The sequence below is a fragment of the Wickerhamomyces ciferrii genome, contig 00057, assembly GCF_000313485.1.
Source record: "Wickerhamomyces ciferrii WGS project CAIF00000000 data, strain NRRL Y-1031 F-60-10, contig 00057, whole genome shotgun sequence".
Classification (NCBI taxonomy): domain Eukaryota; kingdom Fungi; phylum Ascomycota; class Saccharomycetes; order Phaffomycetales; family Wickerhamomycetaceae; genus Hansenula; species Hansenula ciferrii.
The window spans coordinates 55,888-77,830 of NW_011887683.1; the positions used below are offsets into that span (position 1 = coordinate 55,888).

The 21,943-nt window shown below is 26.7% G+C and overlaps 3 protein-coding genes across 3 annotated transcripts; 1 reads left to right on the forward strand and 2 right to left on the reverse strand.

Moving 5' to 3' along the window:
* Window positions 1–2,199: 2,199 nt before the first annotated feature.
* On the forward strand, window positions 2,200–3,069 carry BN7_2460 (uncharacterized protein; the record flags this gene model as incomplete). Its single annotated transcript, XM_011276934.1, has 1 exon — window positions 2,200–3,069. The coding sequence occupies one exon, from the start codon at window positions 2,200–2,202 to the stop codon at window positions 3,067–3,069; it is 870 nt and encodes a 289-aa protein (XP_011275236.1).
* Window positions 3,070–7,241: 4,172 nt separating this feature from the next.
* On the reverse strand, window positions 7,242–8,963 carry BN7_2461 (Liver carboxylesterase; the record flags this gene model as incomplete). The annotated part of the gene is made up of 1 exon (XM_011276935.1): window positions 7,242–8,963. One exon carries the CDS (start codon window positions 8,961–8,963, stop codon window positions 7,242–7,244), a length of 1,722 nt encoding a protein of 573 aa, XP_011275237.1.
* A 5,693-nt stretch (window positions 8,964–14,656) lies between these two features.
* Window positions 14,657–16,180, reverse strand: BN7_2462 (Aromatic amino acid aminotransferase 2; the record flags this gene model as incomplete). The annotated part of the gene is made up of 1 exon (XM_011276936.1): window positions 14,657–16,180. The coding sequence occupies one exon, from the start codon at window positions 16,178–16,180 to the stop codon at window positions 14,657–14,659; it is 1,524 nt and encodes a 507-aa protein (XP_011275238.1).
* Window positions 16,181–21,943: the final 5,763 nt, after the last annotated feature.

Here is a 21,943-nt window from a genome sequence, read left to right on the forward strand (position 1 = left end):
AAAAAGATATAAAAACCTTTACGATTTAATCAATTGAACATGAAATTTTTTTAAAAAAGTGGGAATTTCTTGTACTTTTATATTTAAAATTAGCCGCTGTGTACTGAAACTACATTAATTGATCTTTAACAATAAATTCCACAAACAAAAATGTCATTAAATTAACCAGCCTGATTCTCATTTGTGTAATAAAATGAAGTAACCAATGTATTCTTATGACTTGTATATTTTGAGTTGTTCATGATAATATCCATTAACAAACCATCAAAGAAATAGTACAGAACCATCAATTGAATAACTGTAGGTTATTGTAAATATCACAGTACAAACAATTAAGTATAAAACTAGCAAAGCACAAGAAAAAATATTAGATCATTTAGTACTTCACTGCAGTATAGATTCAATTTTAGTAATCTTATGGATTTAATGATCCATCAATTAGATATATTGTAGAATTTAAGTCAAAAAAAGGGGAAATCTTGAGTTTATATATGAAGAATACAACAAGGAAAATTGAATTTAAAGGTGGTGGATTAGTAGCGTAGCATATAAGTAAGAAACTAAAGGAGGATAATTATAGATCTAGATAGTAATGCTTAAGAAATTGAACAACTACAATAACACATAAATGTTTAAATGTAATTCAAAATCATTAAAGTCTTATCAATCATCTTGTTCAAATGATATAAGATAAAACTTAATGAGTCTAATCATGTATAATACGTCTTCTATATCATAAAATAATCCTTATAACTCTTGAATTAATCCATATCAATAGGCTCATTGATTCCATGTAAATACTCACTTATAACATACTAATCAAACCTGAAAATACTAATTTTTTAGGTATGATATTATATCATGAACCAGATGATCAAGAACCGGGAATTGAAAATATTCCTCACAGCACAAAGCAAGTATACAAAACAGTAAAGAAACACATTTAATGGTTAAAAAGATAATTTGTAGGTATTCTTTTAACGTTTTTAATTCAAATGAATAAATATAAAAGTATATAAGGGATGAAAATTTGAACCAGGATTTTGGAAAATATTTATAATTCAAGCGCGCGGTTAATATTCATGGACATCAGCTATATATTGTTAATTTACGAGATCCACAGAAACGTCTAGCTCAACTACCCTTAATTATATCCTTTGTACTATGGTATGTGCTCTTTAACTAAACAAATAAGTTGGAGGAGATGAACTTGTATTCATAGTTAACAGATATCCTGTATGGATGGTAGGTTAAATATTTACCAGAAATATATGATATGTTTACGGTCAAGAACTAATGATATGATTTGAGCAGGATCTTTATAAACAAATGAAAATGTGTTTCATGCTTTGAGTCTTTGAAATATTGACCGCTGAGTAATTCTTTGTGTAATTCAATTATAAACTTTTTCAATATCGACAGCGGCTAATTTTATACATATATATAAATAGTTCAAGTGCTTCCCAACATTTCTTAATTATACCACAAAACCAGTTTAGAAATTATATGTTGTATTCACTTGGTATAAATTGTAAATGTAATTAGCAATTAGTGCAAGTTTAACAAAATCAATATTAGGTATAATATAATTGTTCATGTAATTGACTTAAGTTTGATAATTTGGAAATATTGGAATATATAATATATTATGATTTGAATATTAATAATTGTGATATCATGTAATTGGTTATTGAAATAATTTGAATATCAATCATTTCAAATTATAAATAGTATTTCATCACATAAATACTTCAATTTGAAGATACATAGATTGAATAAATGTTGATATCATATATAATGATGATATTAAACGTCTCATTGTTGATTGATATTGATTCATGTATTACATATATGCAGTTTGTAGAACTTCATTCTTTAATTATTGAATTGATTAAACTCAAGATTGAATCACCTATCAATTTATTGATCTGAAAACATTTGTACCAGTTCCGATTGACTAAAATGTATATTTGCCGCTACAATTCATTTTTTTTGCCGCATATTACTCTTATCTAAAAGAGATAGGGGTCAAGAAGGATGGCTGAGTGGTGTCAAAGATTAATAATTCAAACTCCTATTTATTGAATAAGGATGGTGCAATTTAAAGTTATTATAAAAGGATAATATATTACCAGTTTATAACTATCTCAATCAATCTTAATAACCATTCAACTCAACAAACATCAATTCAACAACGCAATGTCATCATATTCTGGTAAACTTCATAAATATAATGAAAGATTAACAGCTTTTGAATTCACTTCAAATCCAACAGATAATGTAATCATATTTATTGGTGGTCTTGGTGATGGATATTTAACAGTTCCATATGTACCACAACTTATTAAATCTTTACCTAACAATTGGTCATTATTTCAAGTTTTAATTAGTTCTTCACATCAAGGTTGGGGTACAGGTTCATTAGATCGTGATGTTGATGAATTAAAACAATTTGTTGATTATTTACGTGGTCTGGGAAAGAAGAAAATTGTTTTACTTGGTCATTCAACTGGGACCCAGGATTCTTTCCATTATGCTATAAAGCAAAAATCTTATGGTATTGATGCAATTATTTTACAAGCTCCTGTTAGTGATCGTGAAGCTGCTTATAAAAAAGCTAAAAAAATTGGATTAGATTTAGATTCATATAATAAAGAAGCTCAAGAAATTTTTGAAACTGAAGGTGCTGATGCTTTATTACCAAAAAGATTTTCAAATTTCTTATTTAATGCTAGTTCTTTAAGTGCTTATAGATGGTTATCATTAACTATACCAAATGGGGATGATGATTATTATTCAACAGATTTAAAAGATGAAAGATTATCCCAGACTTTTGGAAAATTAACTAAACCAACTTTAATTCTTTATTCTGGTAATGATGAATTTTATCCTGAAGGTATTCAATTTGAAAATGTTTTAAAAAGATGGGAAAGTTTTACTAAACCAGGTATTTGGTCAAAATATAGTTTAATTATTGATGGTGCTACTCATAATATTGGTGAAGGTTCTAAAGAAGGTGGTGTTGAAGTTTTAATTAAACAAGTTAATTCATTTATTAATGAGTTATGAGTTAAGATCAAGTGGATCAATTACATTCTATGAAATCAATATAGAAACTTACTTTTAATCTATCTTTATTTTTCAGTTGATCATTGTTGTAACTCATTGAAATTACCGCTGTGTATAATAATTCTCTACAGTTGATTATATCATGACTATTATGGAAACAGAAAAGATGTTGTATATTCTAAATTTATATTCAAGTAACAACATCAATTAATTATAATCTCAATTAACAAATCATATTCCTTAGGTAATTTATAACTCCCTAATATGTAAATTGATTTGAATTGAACTATATTAAGTTAAAATGGTGTCAAACGCTTAGCATATATGATAAACAGCAGGAGCAAAGCCTAGGAATTCTAACAAACTTCAAAACAACATTATACTTAGGATTGCATTTCAGAAAAAACAATTGCCACCAGAATAAAGATATTAAATTAATAAATTGAACAGGAATTTTTTGTACTTTTATACTTGAAAATTAGCCGCTGTGTTGAAACTACAAATTAATTAATAAAAGAATCCACAAACACAAACAAAAATGTCATAAATCAATCTGATTCTCATTCAAATGAACAAAATGAAGTAATCAATGATTTCATAATGACTTGTATATTGTATAAATTTGTTATCTATAATGATATTTACAATATTAATGAACAAATTAGATCAAAATAGTAATAAACACCAGTTAATGAATTACTCAACTAAAATTATGAATTAGATAGAGGTGTAAATTGTTCTTTAAGTTTCTATGGTCAAAGTCAAGCTTATAGCTTTCTTCGTATTTTTATAGAAGTATAAGTGAGTTCGAAATTAAGGGGGAATTTTGAGTTTATATATGAAAAATTCCACAAGAAAATTTTAAAATGGCGGCTACTGATAATTAGACGTGATCTTAACTTAAGTAAAGAGCTAAAGAGTGATCCTTTATATAGATCTTGAGAACAATGAAGATATGAAGTAACTACAGTTTAAAAACAGATCATAAGTTTAAAAATAATTCAAAATCATTAAAGTCTTATCAGTCATATAATTTCTTCTCCAATCAAATAATATCAATAAGACAACGATTTTGATCTCACATGTATAAAACCTCTATATCATAGAATAATCTTTATAATAAACATGACAGTCATGAAATTAATCCATATCAGTAGAGCTATACTTCAACATGTCATTTGAATACTCACTTAATTGAATTAATTGAATATTTTCGACAAATTAATAATTAATGATCTGAAATAATATCTAGCTGACCATATCGCCAGCAGCTAACGTTTGATCCTTATATAGAAAATTTTTTAATAGAAAACTATCCAAACAAACAAAATGAAAACAACACTTGATGTAGAAGCAAAAATAAAATCAAGCTGATCGTGAAAAATTGAAAAAAAGGGATTTTTCAAAGTATTTATATAATAACGGAGAATCTCGGAGATCTGAACTACTTCTCAATTATTACATAATACACATCATAAATATTATATAATTTTTATACCCCAAAATATCAAGTATTTTATTTTTTTTAAACTATCAGGAGCTTTAAACTTTAACGTATAACAATTATTTTCATAACATTTTGGTCAAATATTAACCTGGATCTTAACTTGCAGTACTGTCGATATAGCCAGATTTTCATGTACTTTCTTTAGGTTTGGGTGCATGCATGTGTCTTAATACAATATTTTCATTTAGATATTGCAGGTATTTGGTATTTGTTCAACCTCAGCTTGATATGGTTTTAATTAACTATATACAATCAAATACCAAAGTCATGGATATTAATATGAATCAATTAATATAACATGGAACTCATGATTTGGGAATTAAAGATTTGAACAAGATTTTTTAATATAAACAAATAGAATGTGTTCTTTGATTTTGTTTACTACGTACGAATTGTAGGTTTTTTTATTTGCCACTTTGTGTAAATTATTATCGACATCGACAGCGGCTAATTTTCCATATAAATAGTACAAGAGATTCCCAACATTTCATCCTAAAATTCAATTATATTATCAATTCTTTTCATCATTGAAAGAGTTGTGTATAATTGAACTTGCAAATAAGGCCGGTTGTAATGTTGAATGATGCTATAAATTTTCGTTTTCTCATATAATGATTGTCCAGCGGCATGATGATATTTATAATAATTTAAAGTTGTTAATTTGATCTATCCTTTCAAATTATAGATAGTATTTGTCATATGAATACTTCAATTTGAAGATATATAGATTTCAAATAAATGTTGATATCATCTAATGATTGGATTAAATTGATTCATCATTATACTTGATATTGATTCATGTTTTACATATGCAATTTTCGTAGAATTAGTTAAATCTTCAAACGTAAAGGGATGAATCTATCACTTAATTATAAATCGATTTAGAAAATCAAGTTATTAACTTCTACATTAAATTTAAACAATATATTATGAAACACCAATTGTTAGAACTCCATACAACTCATTCAAAATTATTTGTATGAATGAATATGATAATAAAATTCCTTTTGATGTATATGTATATTAAATCATGATTAATTTATATGTAACCAATATTTGATCTTAATATATAATTAATAAATGATCACAATAATATAATAATGATACATAGCTGCTATATTCTAAATGATATTTGAAGTCAAAGACAGTCTGCCAAATGTTATAAATCAAGAGACATACTAGTTTGATAAAAGTTTGATGTAGATAATTCTAAAATGAAAAAAGGGGAATTTGAATCCTTTATATAATAATCTGAAATACTCAGCGGCTAATTAACCGTCATAATAAAAGGTGATGATATTAATATACCCGCTGTCTAAACAGCTCTACAATTGATAATGAATGAATAACAAAGAATAAGATATTGTATATTATAATCCATGTGTATTCAATAACAACATCAATGAATTGGAATCTCATAACGAATCATATATTAAGCTGGTGATTAGCTCCACTATAATATAAATGAAACGAATAGATTTTATATGGAAATATATATAATTTTAATTCAATTTTGAATTGAGAAAAGTATAGTCATCCAGCTGCCAGGTAGTCGACGTACTTCAGGTAATGATTAAATCAAATCATTTTAATCAGCTTAGTTCAAAAAAAGTGGGAAATTCGTGTACTTTTATATTTAAAAATATAAATTAGCCGCTGTATTATAATTAACTTCAATCGATTCATTGAAAACAAAAACGCCATAATCAATCTGGTTCTCATTTTAATAACAAAATGAAGTAATCAATTTATAATTCTTATGACTTGTATATTATAAGTTATTTATGATTATATTCTAACAAGTCATAAAAGAAATAGCTAGTAACCATAGAATACTAATTGAAGCTTGATACAGCAGTAAAGGAAGCTCTAAACAGACAAGTAGAAATCTTTAAAAGCTTAAAAATCAGTCATAACATGATTATGCCAATTGTTTCAGCTGGGCAAGAGTCATTTATATTCACCAGCCTAGGACGTGGACTTGAATAAATGTTTAACAGTGAGATTAGTGGTTGAAAATTAAGGGGTATCTTCAATTTATATAGGGAAAATTTAAAAGTGTTGATTAGTAACAACAACAATCCTTCATGATATATATACAGATTCCCATGAATATATAGAATAACTACAATCCAATTAACATACTGAAAATAATTCAAAATCACAAATTGTCCTATTATCCATTCTTTTTGTAATCAAATGATATTAACAAGACAATGATTCTGATCATGTATATAAAACCTCTAGATCATAAACTAATCTTATACCTCTTTAATTGAGCTATATCAATAGGACTATACTTCATAATATATGAATACTTACTTAATTCAAAAACTCAAAATCTAATTAAAAGATGGCATTATAACCTTTCACATGAGGTAGAAGGACTAGAAATAAGAATTATCCCCCAATTATACTAGGATTCAGACGTAAACCAAGAACAAGATCATTCAAAGCGAAACAATATACGTTAATGGTCCAAAGAGAAGATAAAAGTATTGAATGAAGATTTGAAAAAAGTGGATTCTCGAAAGTATTTATACTTTTTAACAGGGCGCTTAATTGATCTGCAGCGTTATGGAATCTCGGGGAAATTTACGAGATCCCGATCCGGTAAAAGATAAGAGTACATAGATTCATATAAACTTATATACTAATTGAAAATTTATGCATTCAATTGACTTAAAATACTTTCAATAAATTCAATCTGCTCCACTCTGAAAACATCATCTTCTAAATGATTCCCCTTTAAATCAAAAACCATATTCTTACCAGGTTTTGTATCTCCATACCTTGTCCAATTTGGTAATTCAGCTTTCAATTTATTACTATCTTGAATATTTGGATCAAGATTATAAATAAATGAAATCCATGCTTTTGATATAGTATTTGCAATATCTGGAGCTCTTGGATCTGGATAAAAACTTGTTAGGTTATCTTCTTCAGATTCATTGTTGGTTAATCTATTATCAAATACATAAACTAAATCTTGAGCATGAGTAACACCAACATATGGTTTTGAAAAAGTTTTATGAGATGGAATATTGAAACGATATTTAAAAACTGGTATTTGGTGTTGAGAATAAATTCTTGATGTTATTCTTGTACCTGCTATGAAAATTAAATCACCATAAAGCATACCTAAAGTTTTATATTCATCTCCTGTTATACCCTCAGGGTAAACAATTGGTGTATTATTATAAGTTGGATCTTGTGGGACTATAGTTTCTGGATTATCAGGAGAATATAAATTTAATAATTGATCAATTGTTTCATTATTAATATTTGGTGAATTGTTTAATAAATATGATTTAACTTGTTGTTTTGTTGATAATGATTGATTTATAAATGTTGAACCTTCATCAGTTGTTGTACCTAAAAGTATAGGAATTTTCATGAAATCATCATCATTGTTTCTCAAAGTTTCATAACTTGATTTTGGTAATACATCACCATCCAAATAAGGATATTTATAACCAACTTTAACAATTTTATTTGCTAATTTAAAAGCATCCCTAAGCTTATCAGAATCAACTTTTTGTAAACATTCAATATAATCACTAACATTATTAAAACAATCAACATATTTCACCACAGATAAAAAATCATCTTGACTAGGTTTTATATCAGCAGGTTTAACTAAAGGAACAATATTTGAACCACTTTGCATTATTGCACCTTTGATATAATTTGTATCAAGATATTTCGATTGACTTAGAATTTTCCCTATAGATACAGAACCTGCAGATTCACCCCATAAAACTAAATGATTTGGATCACCACCAAATTCAGCAATATTTTCATGAATCCATTCAATAGCTTTAATTTGATCTCTTAAACCAATATTTGTCCAACCTTTCCTTTGAATTTCATCACTTTTTAAAAAACCAAATCCATTTAATCTATAATTTATTGTGATACCAATTATTGGTTTCCCAATATCAATAGAATTTTGTATAACCCATGATAAATTAAATTCTGGTGATCTTCCAGATCCTTCAGTAAATGAACCACCATGAATCCAAATCCCCACAGGTAATTTAGCATCTTTCCCTAAACCATGAGGTCTAACAATATTCAAATTTAAACAATCTTCAGACTTGGGGAATGTATAAATCCCACTTGATGCAATACAAGCATCACCAAATTCAGTAAAATTTCTAGTGGAATCCCATGAATGATTATATGACTGAGGTGGTTTGAATCTAAGTGAACCTAAGGGAGGTTCTGCAAATGGGAGACCTAAAAATGCATCTTGATTGAAACTGGTGATATATTTACCACTTATTGTACCATTTTGTATTTGAACAATGGGGGTATTGACGTCTTGATCATTTGAGATTGGTGAGCTTAATACTAAAGTTAGCAAAGCAAATAAGAACAGCATGAGGAGTTGTTGTGATATTGGTATTTACATTTTCAATCTATTTGTTAATTATCATAGCTTCATCATATACCCTTTTATACCTCAGACTCATAACAATCAAAGGTCAATATCATAATTGTTTACATATTGATTTAACACTTGTTACATTATTGAAAATACGAGGACCCCTCAAAAATGTATATAAACATCCCGAATTTTGTTGAATATAATTGAATTGAGCTAAGCGCTGATTAAGACAATGAATTTTTATTGGATATTGATTATGGAAATGTAGATTATTATATTGTTGATTGATTGAGTGATTGGTTGAGTGAATTGATTTGATGAGATATATTGTATGTAGCGTTAACTAAATGCAGAAAAAGACTAGATATTATATTATAGTTTCAAATTATAAAAATATCAATTAATATACGAATCAGGAATGTTTCCCATCAAAGTAATTTAATTAATCAACTAAATTAGCCGCTGGATTAATTTCATATAAATAGATTCAAATATCTTGCAATCAAATCCAATTTTTAATTATCAATTCATATCAAGAAAATTATTTCATGGTTTAACTTAATCCATTAAAAGTCCAATAGAATTGAGCAGGTTGTGTTTGTGAATTTTACTAGTTCTCTAAAAACTCACCATCTGATATGTAACAAATTGAATGAATTGCCATAAAGAGTACCGCTTATAAATATATTATATATTAGATTGGATCATCCAATAATATAATCAATTGGGGTTTCATCAATAATTTAATTTAAATTTTTCTCTCATGATGGATTATATATCAATAGAATCATGTATAAATTGACCTCAAATATTTATCAATTCTTTGAATATATATCCAAACTTTACCAATTTTTATGATACAATTATTGTAGTACAACATCACTAGTACGTCGCTAGTGGACACATTTTTAATCATCGAGTATTTATCTTTAGAAGTGTTAAATTGCTTATGGTAAATGTTCAATAATATTATCGATCAACTTCTAGATGTAATCTACAAAGTTAAAATAAAAGAATAAAGTATAAGATCTAATCTTTCTGTCAATGAATATATCTAAATGAACATGAATAAGATCAATCTTATAATATATATTTAGCTTTAGTTTAATATGTTTGATAAATATTTCATATACTAAAATTTAATTGATCAAATTAACAAAGCAATATACCATGAATAACTAGAAATATTAAATAGTATAGCTGAGATCAGTGGAATGCATAAAATCACAGGAATTAACCAACAACATGAATACAAATTAAGTTTACCAGAAGCGGTTTAAGTTATAGATGATCAAATATATAAAGATTTAAAGGAAATTGAAGATCAAATGGGAATTTGTGGTTTATTTATACCAAATCATGACAGCGGCTAATTCTATTTTACAATTCGATTAAACACAAATTAAGGTCACCATAAATATTTTGCATCATTATTTAATCTAATGAATATAATGATTGACTTGTAGCTGTAATCTCTATAATTTAAACATCAAGAATGATTTATTAAAATCGTATCAATTGATGGATATTAATCATGTAATTTTGTAATTTTAATATGAGATAATTTCATGGAAACAGAAGTGACCAAATTTAAAGAAAGATTAGAGCATGTTGAGCTTGAAATGTTCCCTTATATATTAAGCGTGTTGAATCCACTGAAACCGAAATTTGTATTTCATTAAAAAGAGTAGAAGTGTAGAAAGTTTGTTTTGTTGAAATTATTTTAAAAGGGATCATATTTGGTAAAAGCACAATTTACAATAAACAAGGGATCTCACTTATAAATCATAGATCTTTAATATTGTTCGTTAATGTAAGCATATATATGATTTGGGTTTGTATAAAGAAACAATATAAGATCGAATTCATTAATTGTCTTTGTGTTAACACAATTCATCTTTTAATTAAATTAGCCGCTGTGTATTTTCAAAAAGTATATAAATATCTGAGTACAACTTCAAATTATTATAATTATTCGATCTCTCATTAACCTCATGACAATGTGTTGTATCTCATAAGGTAATCTTAGAAAGTTAATTTGCAGATATAACAATAATATCTATTATAACCGCAATTGGGAATTTCCTTTTATACTTAGTGAAAGACTTCATCATGATTGTTGATTAATTTGTTTTGATTTTTGATATCATTTCATTGCAAACAATTTGATCAATCCCAATCTTTAAACACAATGGAATATAATTCAATAGAATCAAGTATAAAGTAGTTCCAAAGATTTATCAACTATTTGAATATATATCCACCTCTTGTTTATAATTATTGTAGAGTATAATGTAGTTTTATTGAATATTGATTATGGAAATACGACGTAGAATATGATGATAATTGATTGAGTGTATTGAGTGTATTGAGTGAATTGATTTGTTGAGTAGTAATTTGTATGTATTCTACATGAAGTACTGAATTGAAAAAATGAATTTACCATAAGATATAATCTTCTTGTCATCAAAATATTAATCCAAATGAGCAAAATGCAAGACCAATCTTATAATATAATATGTATTTAATTTGAAATAATATATTTGAAGTTGAATAATTGGATAATTATTGATATTATTGAATTAAAATTTGATCATATTAATAATGAAAATTCATGATATATTAATATAATATATTAAATTTTATTGAAATTATAATATAACTTGATATTGACATATTCAGGAGTGAAAGAAAACACAAAATTTAATCTTTAAAATCTACCATGTGGAGTTACTAGAGCACGATCCAGTATATCATGAATCAATTTGTAGAATCTTTTAACGTTTCATAGAAGGATTTCTGTTTTTCACAGCTCCTTGAAAAATATGAAAATATCAATAAATATACGAATTAGGAATACTTCCCATTAAAGTAATTTAATTAATTAACTAAATTAGCCGCTGAATTAATTTCATTTAAATAGATTTAAATATCTTGATCAAACCCAATTTTTTTGATCACTAATTCATACCATACGTGTACTCATTAAACCTTATAGTTTTGAAGTGGATCTGAAGGTTTTGTACCATGTGATCTTGGTTATAACTAAAATTTTTAGGATCAGTTGGTTTGAGATATCATTAATTTATATACCTTTTGTCATGGAAAATTGCACTAGAGGTGGTGAATTTAAATTTATATAACAGCTTAAATTATAACTTTGATTGGATTGCATTGATCATGATTTAATGTATTAATGATCAATTGAGTTTCCATCATTTTTAATTTAAATTATATCATGTACTATACAGATGGATTATAATCAAGCTAGAATTGATTTCAAATATTTATCAATCTTTGAATATATAGATCCAATATATTACTGATTTAAATAATATTTATTGTAGTTAAACATGTATCACTGGAGCTAATAGTACGTATATACCGCCTTGAAATCATTTTTAATCATCGAGTCTTTATCTTAATTTGTTGAATTGCTTATGGTATATGTTTGATATCGATTGACTTCTATATAGTCTACAAATTAGATAAATTAAAAGGATAAAAGTATAAGATCTAATCTTTCTGTCAATGAATATTTCCAAATTAACAAGAATAAAGATCAATCTTATAATGTGTATTTAGCTTAAAGTATATTTGAAATTGAATAGATCACATTCATATTGATCAAATTAACAAAGTTTGTAAATCAACAGTGTCAAATTTAAAAAGGTGTTCAGATATAAAAAAAAAATATACAAAATGACTTCTTCAGCACATGAATAAGAAACAGACAGGTACTGTTTTTTTGATATAGATCCAATTTTAAAAGAATTAAGAAATATTAAATTAGAAATTAATTGGGATTTGTGGTTTATTTATATATACGTCTAAAATTTAGATCGCATCACGGCGGCTAATTTCAATGTACAACAATTTAATTAAAGATCGAAACACAAAAAGATCATCATCTGCATATACGTATTATCAATTGAGATCATATAATATGATAATGTGATGTTGATTGACTTGTAGTTTAACATATCTTTATTTAAATCATATTGATTAATATCGTAGCTAAAGTTGGTACGTACTACAAACCAGTACAAGCTAATTAAAGATACCCTTCTAGTCAATATGATACCCAAAGATTTAGATTAAGATTGATGTATATATACCTGGCTTTATTAATTGTCTTTGTGTAACACAAAAATATCAACATTTAATTTAATTACCAGCCGCTGTGTCTTCAAAAACCATATGTGAATAAATATATATGAATATCATTGCAGTTATACTGCAATAAATTTCGTTTTATAAATTCATATAAATTTATGTTTTATAAATTCATATAAATTTATACCCAATTCATACCTACATGATGTTTTTTATTTCTTGGATGAATGTATTAATCTCATATGTGACAAGATTTTTTGATCTTTTTAAATCATGTTGTTATTGGATATAATTGACGTTTTTTACTTATATTACTTTGTACCTTTTGTGAATATACATAAATTTACTATTGGATAATTCATTTGTTATTTATATATGATTTCATTCAACCAAATTACAAATACTCATGAATTATTCCAAAACCAATATTGGAATATAATCAATAGAATCAAGTATAAAGTTATCCCAGAAGCTTTATCAATTTATTTGAATATATATTCATCTTTTCTTTATTATTATTGTAGAGTATCGATTAAACTACATGGAAATAATGAAAAAACACCAAGACATGTATATGAATAGTAGATCACTATAATTTCAAATGAATCAAATACTATCGATTAAACATGCCGGAATTCAAGCTGTACTATATAAATTCTGTATATAGCAGCTTCCACAATGCCCATTTCTGAAGATATAAGCTCAACATATCTAACATTTAGGTATTCTGAGAAACATCTATTTTGAGCAATTCCAAACGTATCACATGATTTAACGGGTAAAAAAAACCCTGCAGATCTATTTACCAAAAGCGTAAACCATAAAAAAAATAAGAGTAATTAGTGACGCACAAAAAGGTCTAATCCTGAGCGTCAAACTAACCTTTGAAATCTAATTCGATTGTTTAAAGAGTAAGCAACGTAGTACCAAAAATTTTCAAATTACCATGAATGTTCGCGAATTGGAAATTTTTTAACTAGCTGGCGCGCACTGGCCGCAGCCACATCAGCTCTGAATTTGAAATTTAACCAATATAACTAAAATTTAGTACAGATCGACGTAAATAATTGGCAAAGACTATTAGCTGGTGTATTTGATGTCTCGCTTTACCATAAGTGTTGTGCGTTATACACTGAACTATCATTTTTGTTTGTTATGGGTTTCCAGGTCATAGCCAATAATATTGATTTGTTTTGCATTACAAATCTAGTATCAATTTGATTTAAGAAATAATATTAAATTTGATTCATATTGATTTGAATTGATGTCTGTATCTTATTAATGATACAGCTCAACTGTTCCAGAATGTGTTCTGATATTGTATTGATTCATTTGTGATTATAATGATCTACTATTTATATACATATTTTAATCTTTTTCAATATCTATACAGATGTAGTAGTAAGTTATATAAGTCATATAAGCTTCTACACTTGATATATACTTAATAAAAAAACATAAATTCACTCATATATTATATATAAATATCTAGATATAAAAAAAACGACCAATTATTATACTATACATAGCCAAATTGAAATTCACTATATTAATCCTCTTAATTAATGAGATCATAATTTAGCTTGACTCTTATAGTCAAAATCATAATATTCTAAAATAGATTTATCTAATCTATTAATACCTTCAATAATTTGATCAGAATTATCAACATTAGATAAAGTTAATCTAATAAAATCACTATTTGCACTATATTCTTTATCAAAACTCATCATATTCCCCAAGATAATCAAGACACCATATTTAATAAATTTATATCTTAAAGCTTCAAATTGTCCTCTATCAAGTTTAAAATTAAATCTAATAATGAAAAACATCCCACCTTGTGGTTTAACTGGTGATATTAAATCTCTAGTAACAGATTTTAAGTTTTTTAAATGTTTAAAAACAATATCAAATCTTTTTGTATATTCTATTGAAACTTGATAAGTCCATGATAAAAATCCATCAGCTCCTTCTCTTTCATCTTCATTATATCCTTCAATAATGGAACTTAATGATTCATTCCAATGATTAAATAAATTTGTTAAAATTAATTGAGAAAATCCAGATGGTGATTTTGTTGTTGTAGAACTAACTTCTTGTAAACGATCAATAAATTTATTATTTGAAGTTATATAACCAATTCTCATACCTGGGAAAATTGTCTTGGAAAAAGTACCTAAATGGAAAACACGAGGTGAATTTGTTGATAAATATAATGAATTATGTAAAGATCTTTTATATTCTTGAAATTTGGAATTTGAAAATAAATATTGTGATTTATTAGTTGATGACTCATCTAAAGGTGTTGGTAAATGACGAATGAATCCATCTGGATCATCTTCAATAATTAATAAGTCATATTTATCTGCAATTTTAATAATTTTTTGAATAATTTCATTTGATGTAATTAATCCAGAAGGATTTTGTGTTGGTACAGTAAAGAAAATTTTTGGAAATTTTAAATCTTTATATGGACCTTTTGACCAATTTTCCAATAAATCTTCAATAATTTCAGGATTTAAATGAGTTTTTTCACCTTTTGGATCAAATTCAACAGGTATTGGAATCATAATACCTTTATTAAACTCAATAGGAGCAAAGATTGGAGTATATGTAGAACTTTCAACAAGGATTGTATCACCAGGATCAATAAACCCTTGAAGAATCTTATTTAATGAATCACCAGAACCTGAAGTTATTAATGATTTAAATTCATCCAAGTTAACACCATGAAATTTTGTAAAATTTTCAATATGTGATAATAATTGTGGGAAACCTTGCCATGGAGCATAATTTAAACCTTTAGTAATATCTAATTTTTTTAAAGATTCTTCATTATCAATTAATGGAATTTTTAAACTTGTTGAAGTTGAAGTTGAAGTTGAAGTTGAATTGTCATTATCGAGTTCAAATGGAGATTTTTTCAAATCAATTGAAATTGATTTAATTGGATAAAAACCTACATTTGGTCTAGCATTTGATAAATTAACAATATTTGGATGAATTGGATGAGGTTTTGGTGGTAAAGGTAAAGAAAAATCTGAAGCTTTGATTTCAAGTTTATTAAAATATTGTTCTGGGTTAAATGTCATTGTGATGATGATGATGGTAAGTTGTATTGAAACATGGTAAGCTATTGAAACATAAGAAACTTTGGAAAAATTTATATGTGAGGAAACTTGAAACATGAATTCAATTAGATAAGATTATTAAACCAGGTGTATACAGATACCTATCTCTTTGAGTGATTCATATTAATCTAATAAATCATTAATGCCTCATGCCTCATGCCTTTGTGTCCAGGATTATATCATGATATCATGATTTATAATTCACGAATCTAGATAGCGGCCATGTTCCCAATATGGAAATAGCTCCGAATGAGTATAGATGTTGCATTTATATAGCCAGTTCATCATTAAACCCGGTCGGGCTATATAAATGGCCGAAAAATCATTTATATAACCAGCTCAGGCTAATTCAATATTTATATAGCTGGTACCAGTTATCTCAACATTTATATAAACAGCTCTGGCTATCTCAATATTTATTTATGCAACTCAGTCTACCACAATATTTAAGTATGCAACTCGGTCTTCCACAACATTGAACTATGCAACTCGGTCTACATCAATATTTCCATAACCAGCTCCTAGTTATCGATCAACTTTTATCAAAGTCCCTATAACCATGGAAATAATCAATGTATACCACAAGTCTTAAGGATAGCTGTGATTACTTGAATCAATGATTATTAAACACTTTAGATAGAAAATCTAACGTTAATGCTCTATTTTCCAACAGCAGAATTAATACACTGCAATGAGTATTACACTTCGAAGAACATTATTAATGTGAATTTGGTGGTGTAATTGGTCATTTGATTGTGTCAATATCAAGTCTAGCGATTGGGCTAATATAGATATCTAGATGACACAGATTCGATACTTTATATACAGCTTTAGAATTAATATATGAGTCGATACAAGTGATCGGTTTGTTATAATATTTAAGCCATCTACTCACGTTGCTGGCATTGCTAATTCCTTTTATATATGTTCACAAGGCCAATTCAAATGCTTTAATATTATAATTAAAAAGAATTAACTTGAAAATATAATGAGTTATTGAAACCAAAAACGTCATGTAATGAATGATCTTATTATATTCATCCCTTTAAACAATATTACAATATTGTAGGGAACTAATATGATCATGGTGCTGTATCAGTGAAGTTACTGATAATACATCTGTAATAAGAATCTATATTAGTCAAAGAGAGTAGTTGATTAGGGAAGTCAAAATGGTCATATAAACTTTGATCTGAAGCATTTAAAGGTATAAATATGATGACCGTGCACTTATTGTAAGACGTATAGAGCTGGGTGTATAAATATTGAGATAACCCGAGCTTGTTATGTAAATATTGATATAGACTGAGTTGCATAGTTCAATGTTGTGGTAGACCGAGTTGCATACTTAAATATTGTGGTAGACTGAGTTGCATAAATAAATATTGAGATAGCCAGAGCTGTTTATATAAATGTTGAGATAACTGGTACCAGCTATATAAATATTGAATTAGCCTGAGCTGGTTATATAAATGATTTTTCGGCCATTTATATAGCCCGACCGGGTTTAGAAATAAGTCGGCTACATAAATGCAACATAGATTCAAATAATTAAAATCTGATTAGGTCCCATTTATAACAAATATGACCGACAATTATACCCCCTTATTTTAATAATTCCAATTTCCAAAGTGTCTAGGATCCCATAATTTTTTCTGTATACTTATTAATTTTGAAAAAATTGAAATCATTATTATTGAAGATTAATTGTGCAGGACTCATGACACCATGCTCTAGTAGGGCCTAGGCCCTTGCGCTGCGCTATCTAGCTTAATCTAGCTTAAATTATAATTATTACAATATGAAATTAAATATATATTAGGCGGAGTTCGACCTCCGATTTTTAAAACGTATTAACATATGTGCACTAATAAATCAATTCTAATATTGTTAATGAGCCTAGTATAGAGTATGTTATGGGCTGTTTAGGTTATAGATGATTGTAACTAGTACTCGTTATCAAATTATTGGATCTATTTATGGAAATGTAGGATATAATGATTACATGAGTTTTAGTTGTTATCTTGACTTGCTAGACTGTTTATGGAGTGTTTAGCCTGTGATATGATTTGTAGCCTACAAATTAGTTAAATCAAAAGAATAAAAGTATATGATCTAATCTTTCTGTCAATGAATTTCCCAATGAACTTGAATAAGATTGATTTTATTATAATGTGTATTTAGCTTAAAGTATATTTGAATTAATCTAAATAGAAATTGGTCATATAATCAATTTAGAATATCAAATTAACAAAGCTTGTACGAGAATAAACATTTTTTAGATATTGAATTATCAGATATGATGCACCAGAAACTTTTTTTGACATAGAAATACATAATATATCCAAATTGTAAACATTAAGAGCTGATATCTAATTAGATCTATAATTATTGGGAATTTTTGATTTTTTATACAAGTTTATGACAGCGGCTAATTTTATTCTACAACAATTCAATTGAACAAACACAGAAAGCTCATGAATATCATCATATTATTAATCAAATAGATATTAACACGTAATCTAATGATTGATTGACTTGTAGTTATGATCACCATGTATCTTTATTTAAATCATATCAATTGATGAATAGTGAACAATATCGTATAGTTTAAGTTGGTTGCTACAAACCAATACAAACTGATTGAAGATACCGCCTTCAATTGTCAATATGTTATATGAATATTTAGATAAAGATTGATGTGTATCTGTCAGCTAGCCTTCATTGATCGTCTTTGTGTAATACAAAACATCGTTTATTAATAATTAGCCGCTGTGTCTTTTCAAAAATTATTTAAATATCTTACATTTCTCTTGATTCATATTCAGACTTAATTTTTGAAAGAATTATTGAATAATATTCCTGAAAATGGGTCCTACACCTTTGATATATCCTGAACAGGTTATTTAAATTAAGTAGTTCATATAAACCATTTAAACCATAATTATTAAAGTATAGCTTCTGTGATCAATAATTTAATATTTGATTGGATTCAGATTTGTTTTGATCATTTCAAAGATCAAGTAAAATTATTCCAAAACCCAATTGAAATATTAATCAATAGAATCAAGTATAAAGTGACCCCAGAAGCTTTATCAATCTATTTGAATATATATTCATCCCTTGTTTATTATTATTGTAGAACATCAATCAAATAATTCAACTACATGGAAACAATGAAAAAACATCAAGACATGTATATAGATAGTAGATCACTATAATCACAAATGAATCAAATACTATTGAAATTACATGTTTAATTATTTAAGTATAATGATCTGTAAGCTATAAGCTGCTTCTATACTAGTATCAAATATAGATATATCCCATGTACATAGCTTATATAAAAATCAAAATTATTTAATTGCTAAAGATAATTCAATTTTTTAATTGTGATTATTACTTGAATTCAATTAATGAATACGCCAAAGCTGCAACAAAAACCCAGCAGACATTCTTACTAAACCTTATAACAGGTCCCCGAAACATATATGTTAATCATACGCCGTATCTAAAATCTTGATACTAGATAACTTTAGTCAAAAATTTTCAAAACATAACCACCAACTAATTCGCGAATTACGTGCGTCACGCTAAATTAATTTAATAATTTTGCCCCCTAATTATATAATTTTCATTTATTTGTTGAAGAAATATGACATGTTTGATTAATCTTTTGAGAGGTTTATTGCTTTTAAACAGTTTTGATGTATCTGTCCATTTGTTATTTTGTGAAACATTTGCGCCTACTATAGTTCGGACCTCAGTTGTCTAAAGGAACTTCAGTGTTTGATGATAAAATTTGGTTATTAAGATCAATTAATTTAAAGATAGAGTCAAAGTTATAAGATTAACTCCTTTCATTATAATAACTTTATTCTACTAATCTTATATTGATATATCTTATTGTATGAATCAAATTTGTTTTGTATGATTGTTTGAACAAATGTCATCAACATTTGAAAAATACATGATTTATTATTTTTGAAAAGCATGTAGTTATGATCTATATTATTCTACTGTACACAAACGTTGTATAAATAACAAATACTAGTATTAATCAATCATATCATGCTTTGTTGAAGTATAGGTGCTTTAATATAACATAATATCAGCCATTGGAAACCGAAGATATAATAATTAAACCCTAGATTAAGCGCTGGTACCAAATGTTATCTACAAAGAATTGATTAATTATCTAAAAGAATAAAGCTGTATTATAAGATATCTAATCTTTTCCTCCTCATCATCATGAAAATAATTCCAAATGAACATGAATAAGATCTCAAACGTATATAATACATAAATTTGTACTTGTTCATAAATGTATTGATTGAACATGCTTTAATTGAAATATAATTTGTATTAAGACAAAGCTAATATCAATAAATATTTAATTCAAAGCTAGCTGGTATCAATTAGTTTGATAAATTCAGATGTAATTGACTTAACCATAAGAATATTGAGTAACAATCTCTGTAGTAATTGCACTGAAATCCACCACCACTACCACTACTAATTTAGGTCATATTGGTACTTTAGGTATAGGTATGTGCCTTATAAAATTCAGTATTAATTAATCTTTCAAAACAAAGGAAGTGTTTTTAAAAACTAAATGAGATTTTGTGTCCCATTTATAGTAACACTCCTGAAAAGTTGGATTTATCACAGCGGCTAATCATCTACTATAACTATGGAAAACACAAATAGCTTATCATATATTATTAATTGTTGAGATCATATTATCCAATCTAATGATGTGATATTGATTAGCTTATAATATTAATGATTTATAGATCAAGAATGATTTATTAAAATCATATCAATTGATGTATAATCATGTATGATGTAACTCATATATCAAACAATGTGTGCCGGCTGGAATTCCCATAACACTACATATTGAACATAAGACAAACATCTGTTTAATCAGTGATCACAACCAAACAGTAATGAAGTATAATTACTTTGATCAGTTATAAGAAAACAAAATTAAATTAAAAGAAGAAGAAAAAAATTGTGTGTATTTTAAAAAGGGAAATCATTTGTTAAGAACACGTTTAAATTATTATTACGTAAGTTCTGTTAACATTGGTCGCGGAGATCATTAATTTTTGTTATCGATTATTATTCGATTTTAATAACCCAATATTTAAAAATTAGTATAGTTAGTTTAATCAATCTTGGAAATCTATTTTGCATGAATTAATCATCATACGATCTATTAATGATCCGATACAAACCTATATCAATAAGCTCATTGTGAATGATATAAATGAACTCATCAACGTTAAATTTCATGAATCATCATCATTAAAATTTTGGTAAAAGATTGCTTTCTTTTCCATTATTATATAAATATGCAATGATCTTACTAATGATATATATGATTTGAATTTGTATAAAGTTGAAACAAGACAAATTATCAATTCATTTATCAATATATACACTTAACATTTTTCTTTCATGTGTATTGATCGTAGTTGAAGTTGGACGTTGGACGTTACTACAAACTAATTGAAGATAACCTTCAAGCTGTCAACTTGATAAACTAAGATTGTTATTTAAAGCATATCTATATATACCTTGAATCATTAATTGTTTTTGTGTAACAAACTCTGATTAGCCGCTGTGTCTAGTTTCAAAAATGATTCAATCATCTTACAATTCTTTTGAAATTCATGCCCAAACTATGACTTGATTTTTAACAGAATTTAACTCATG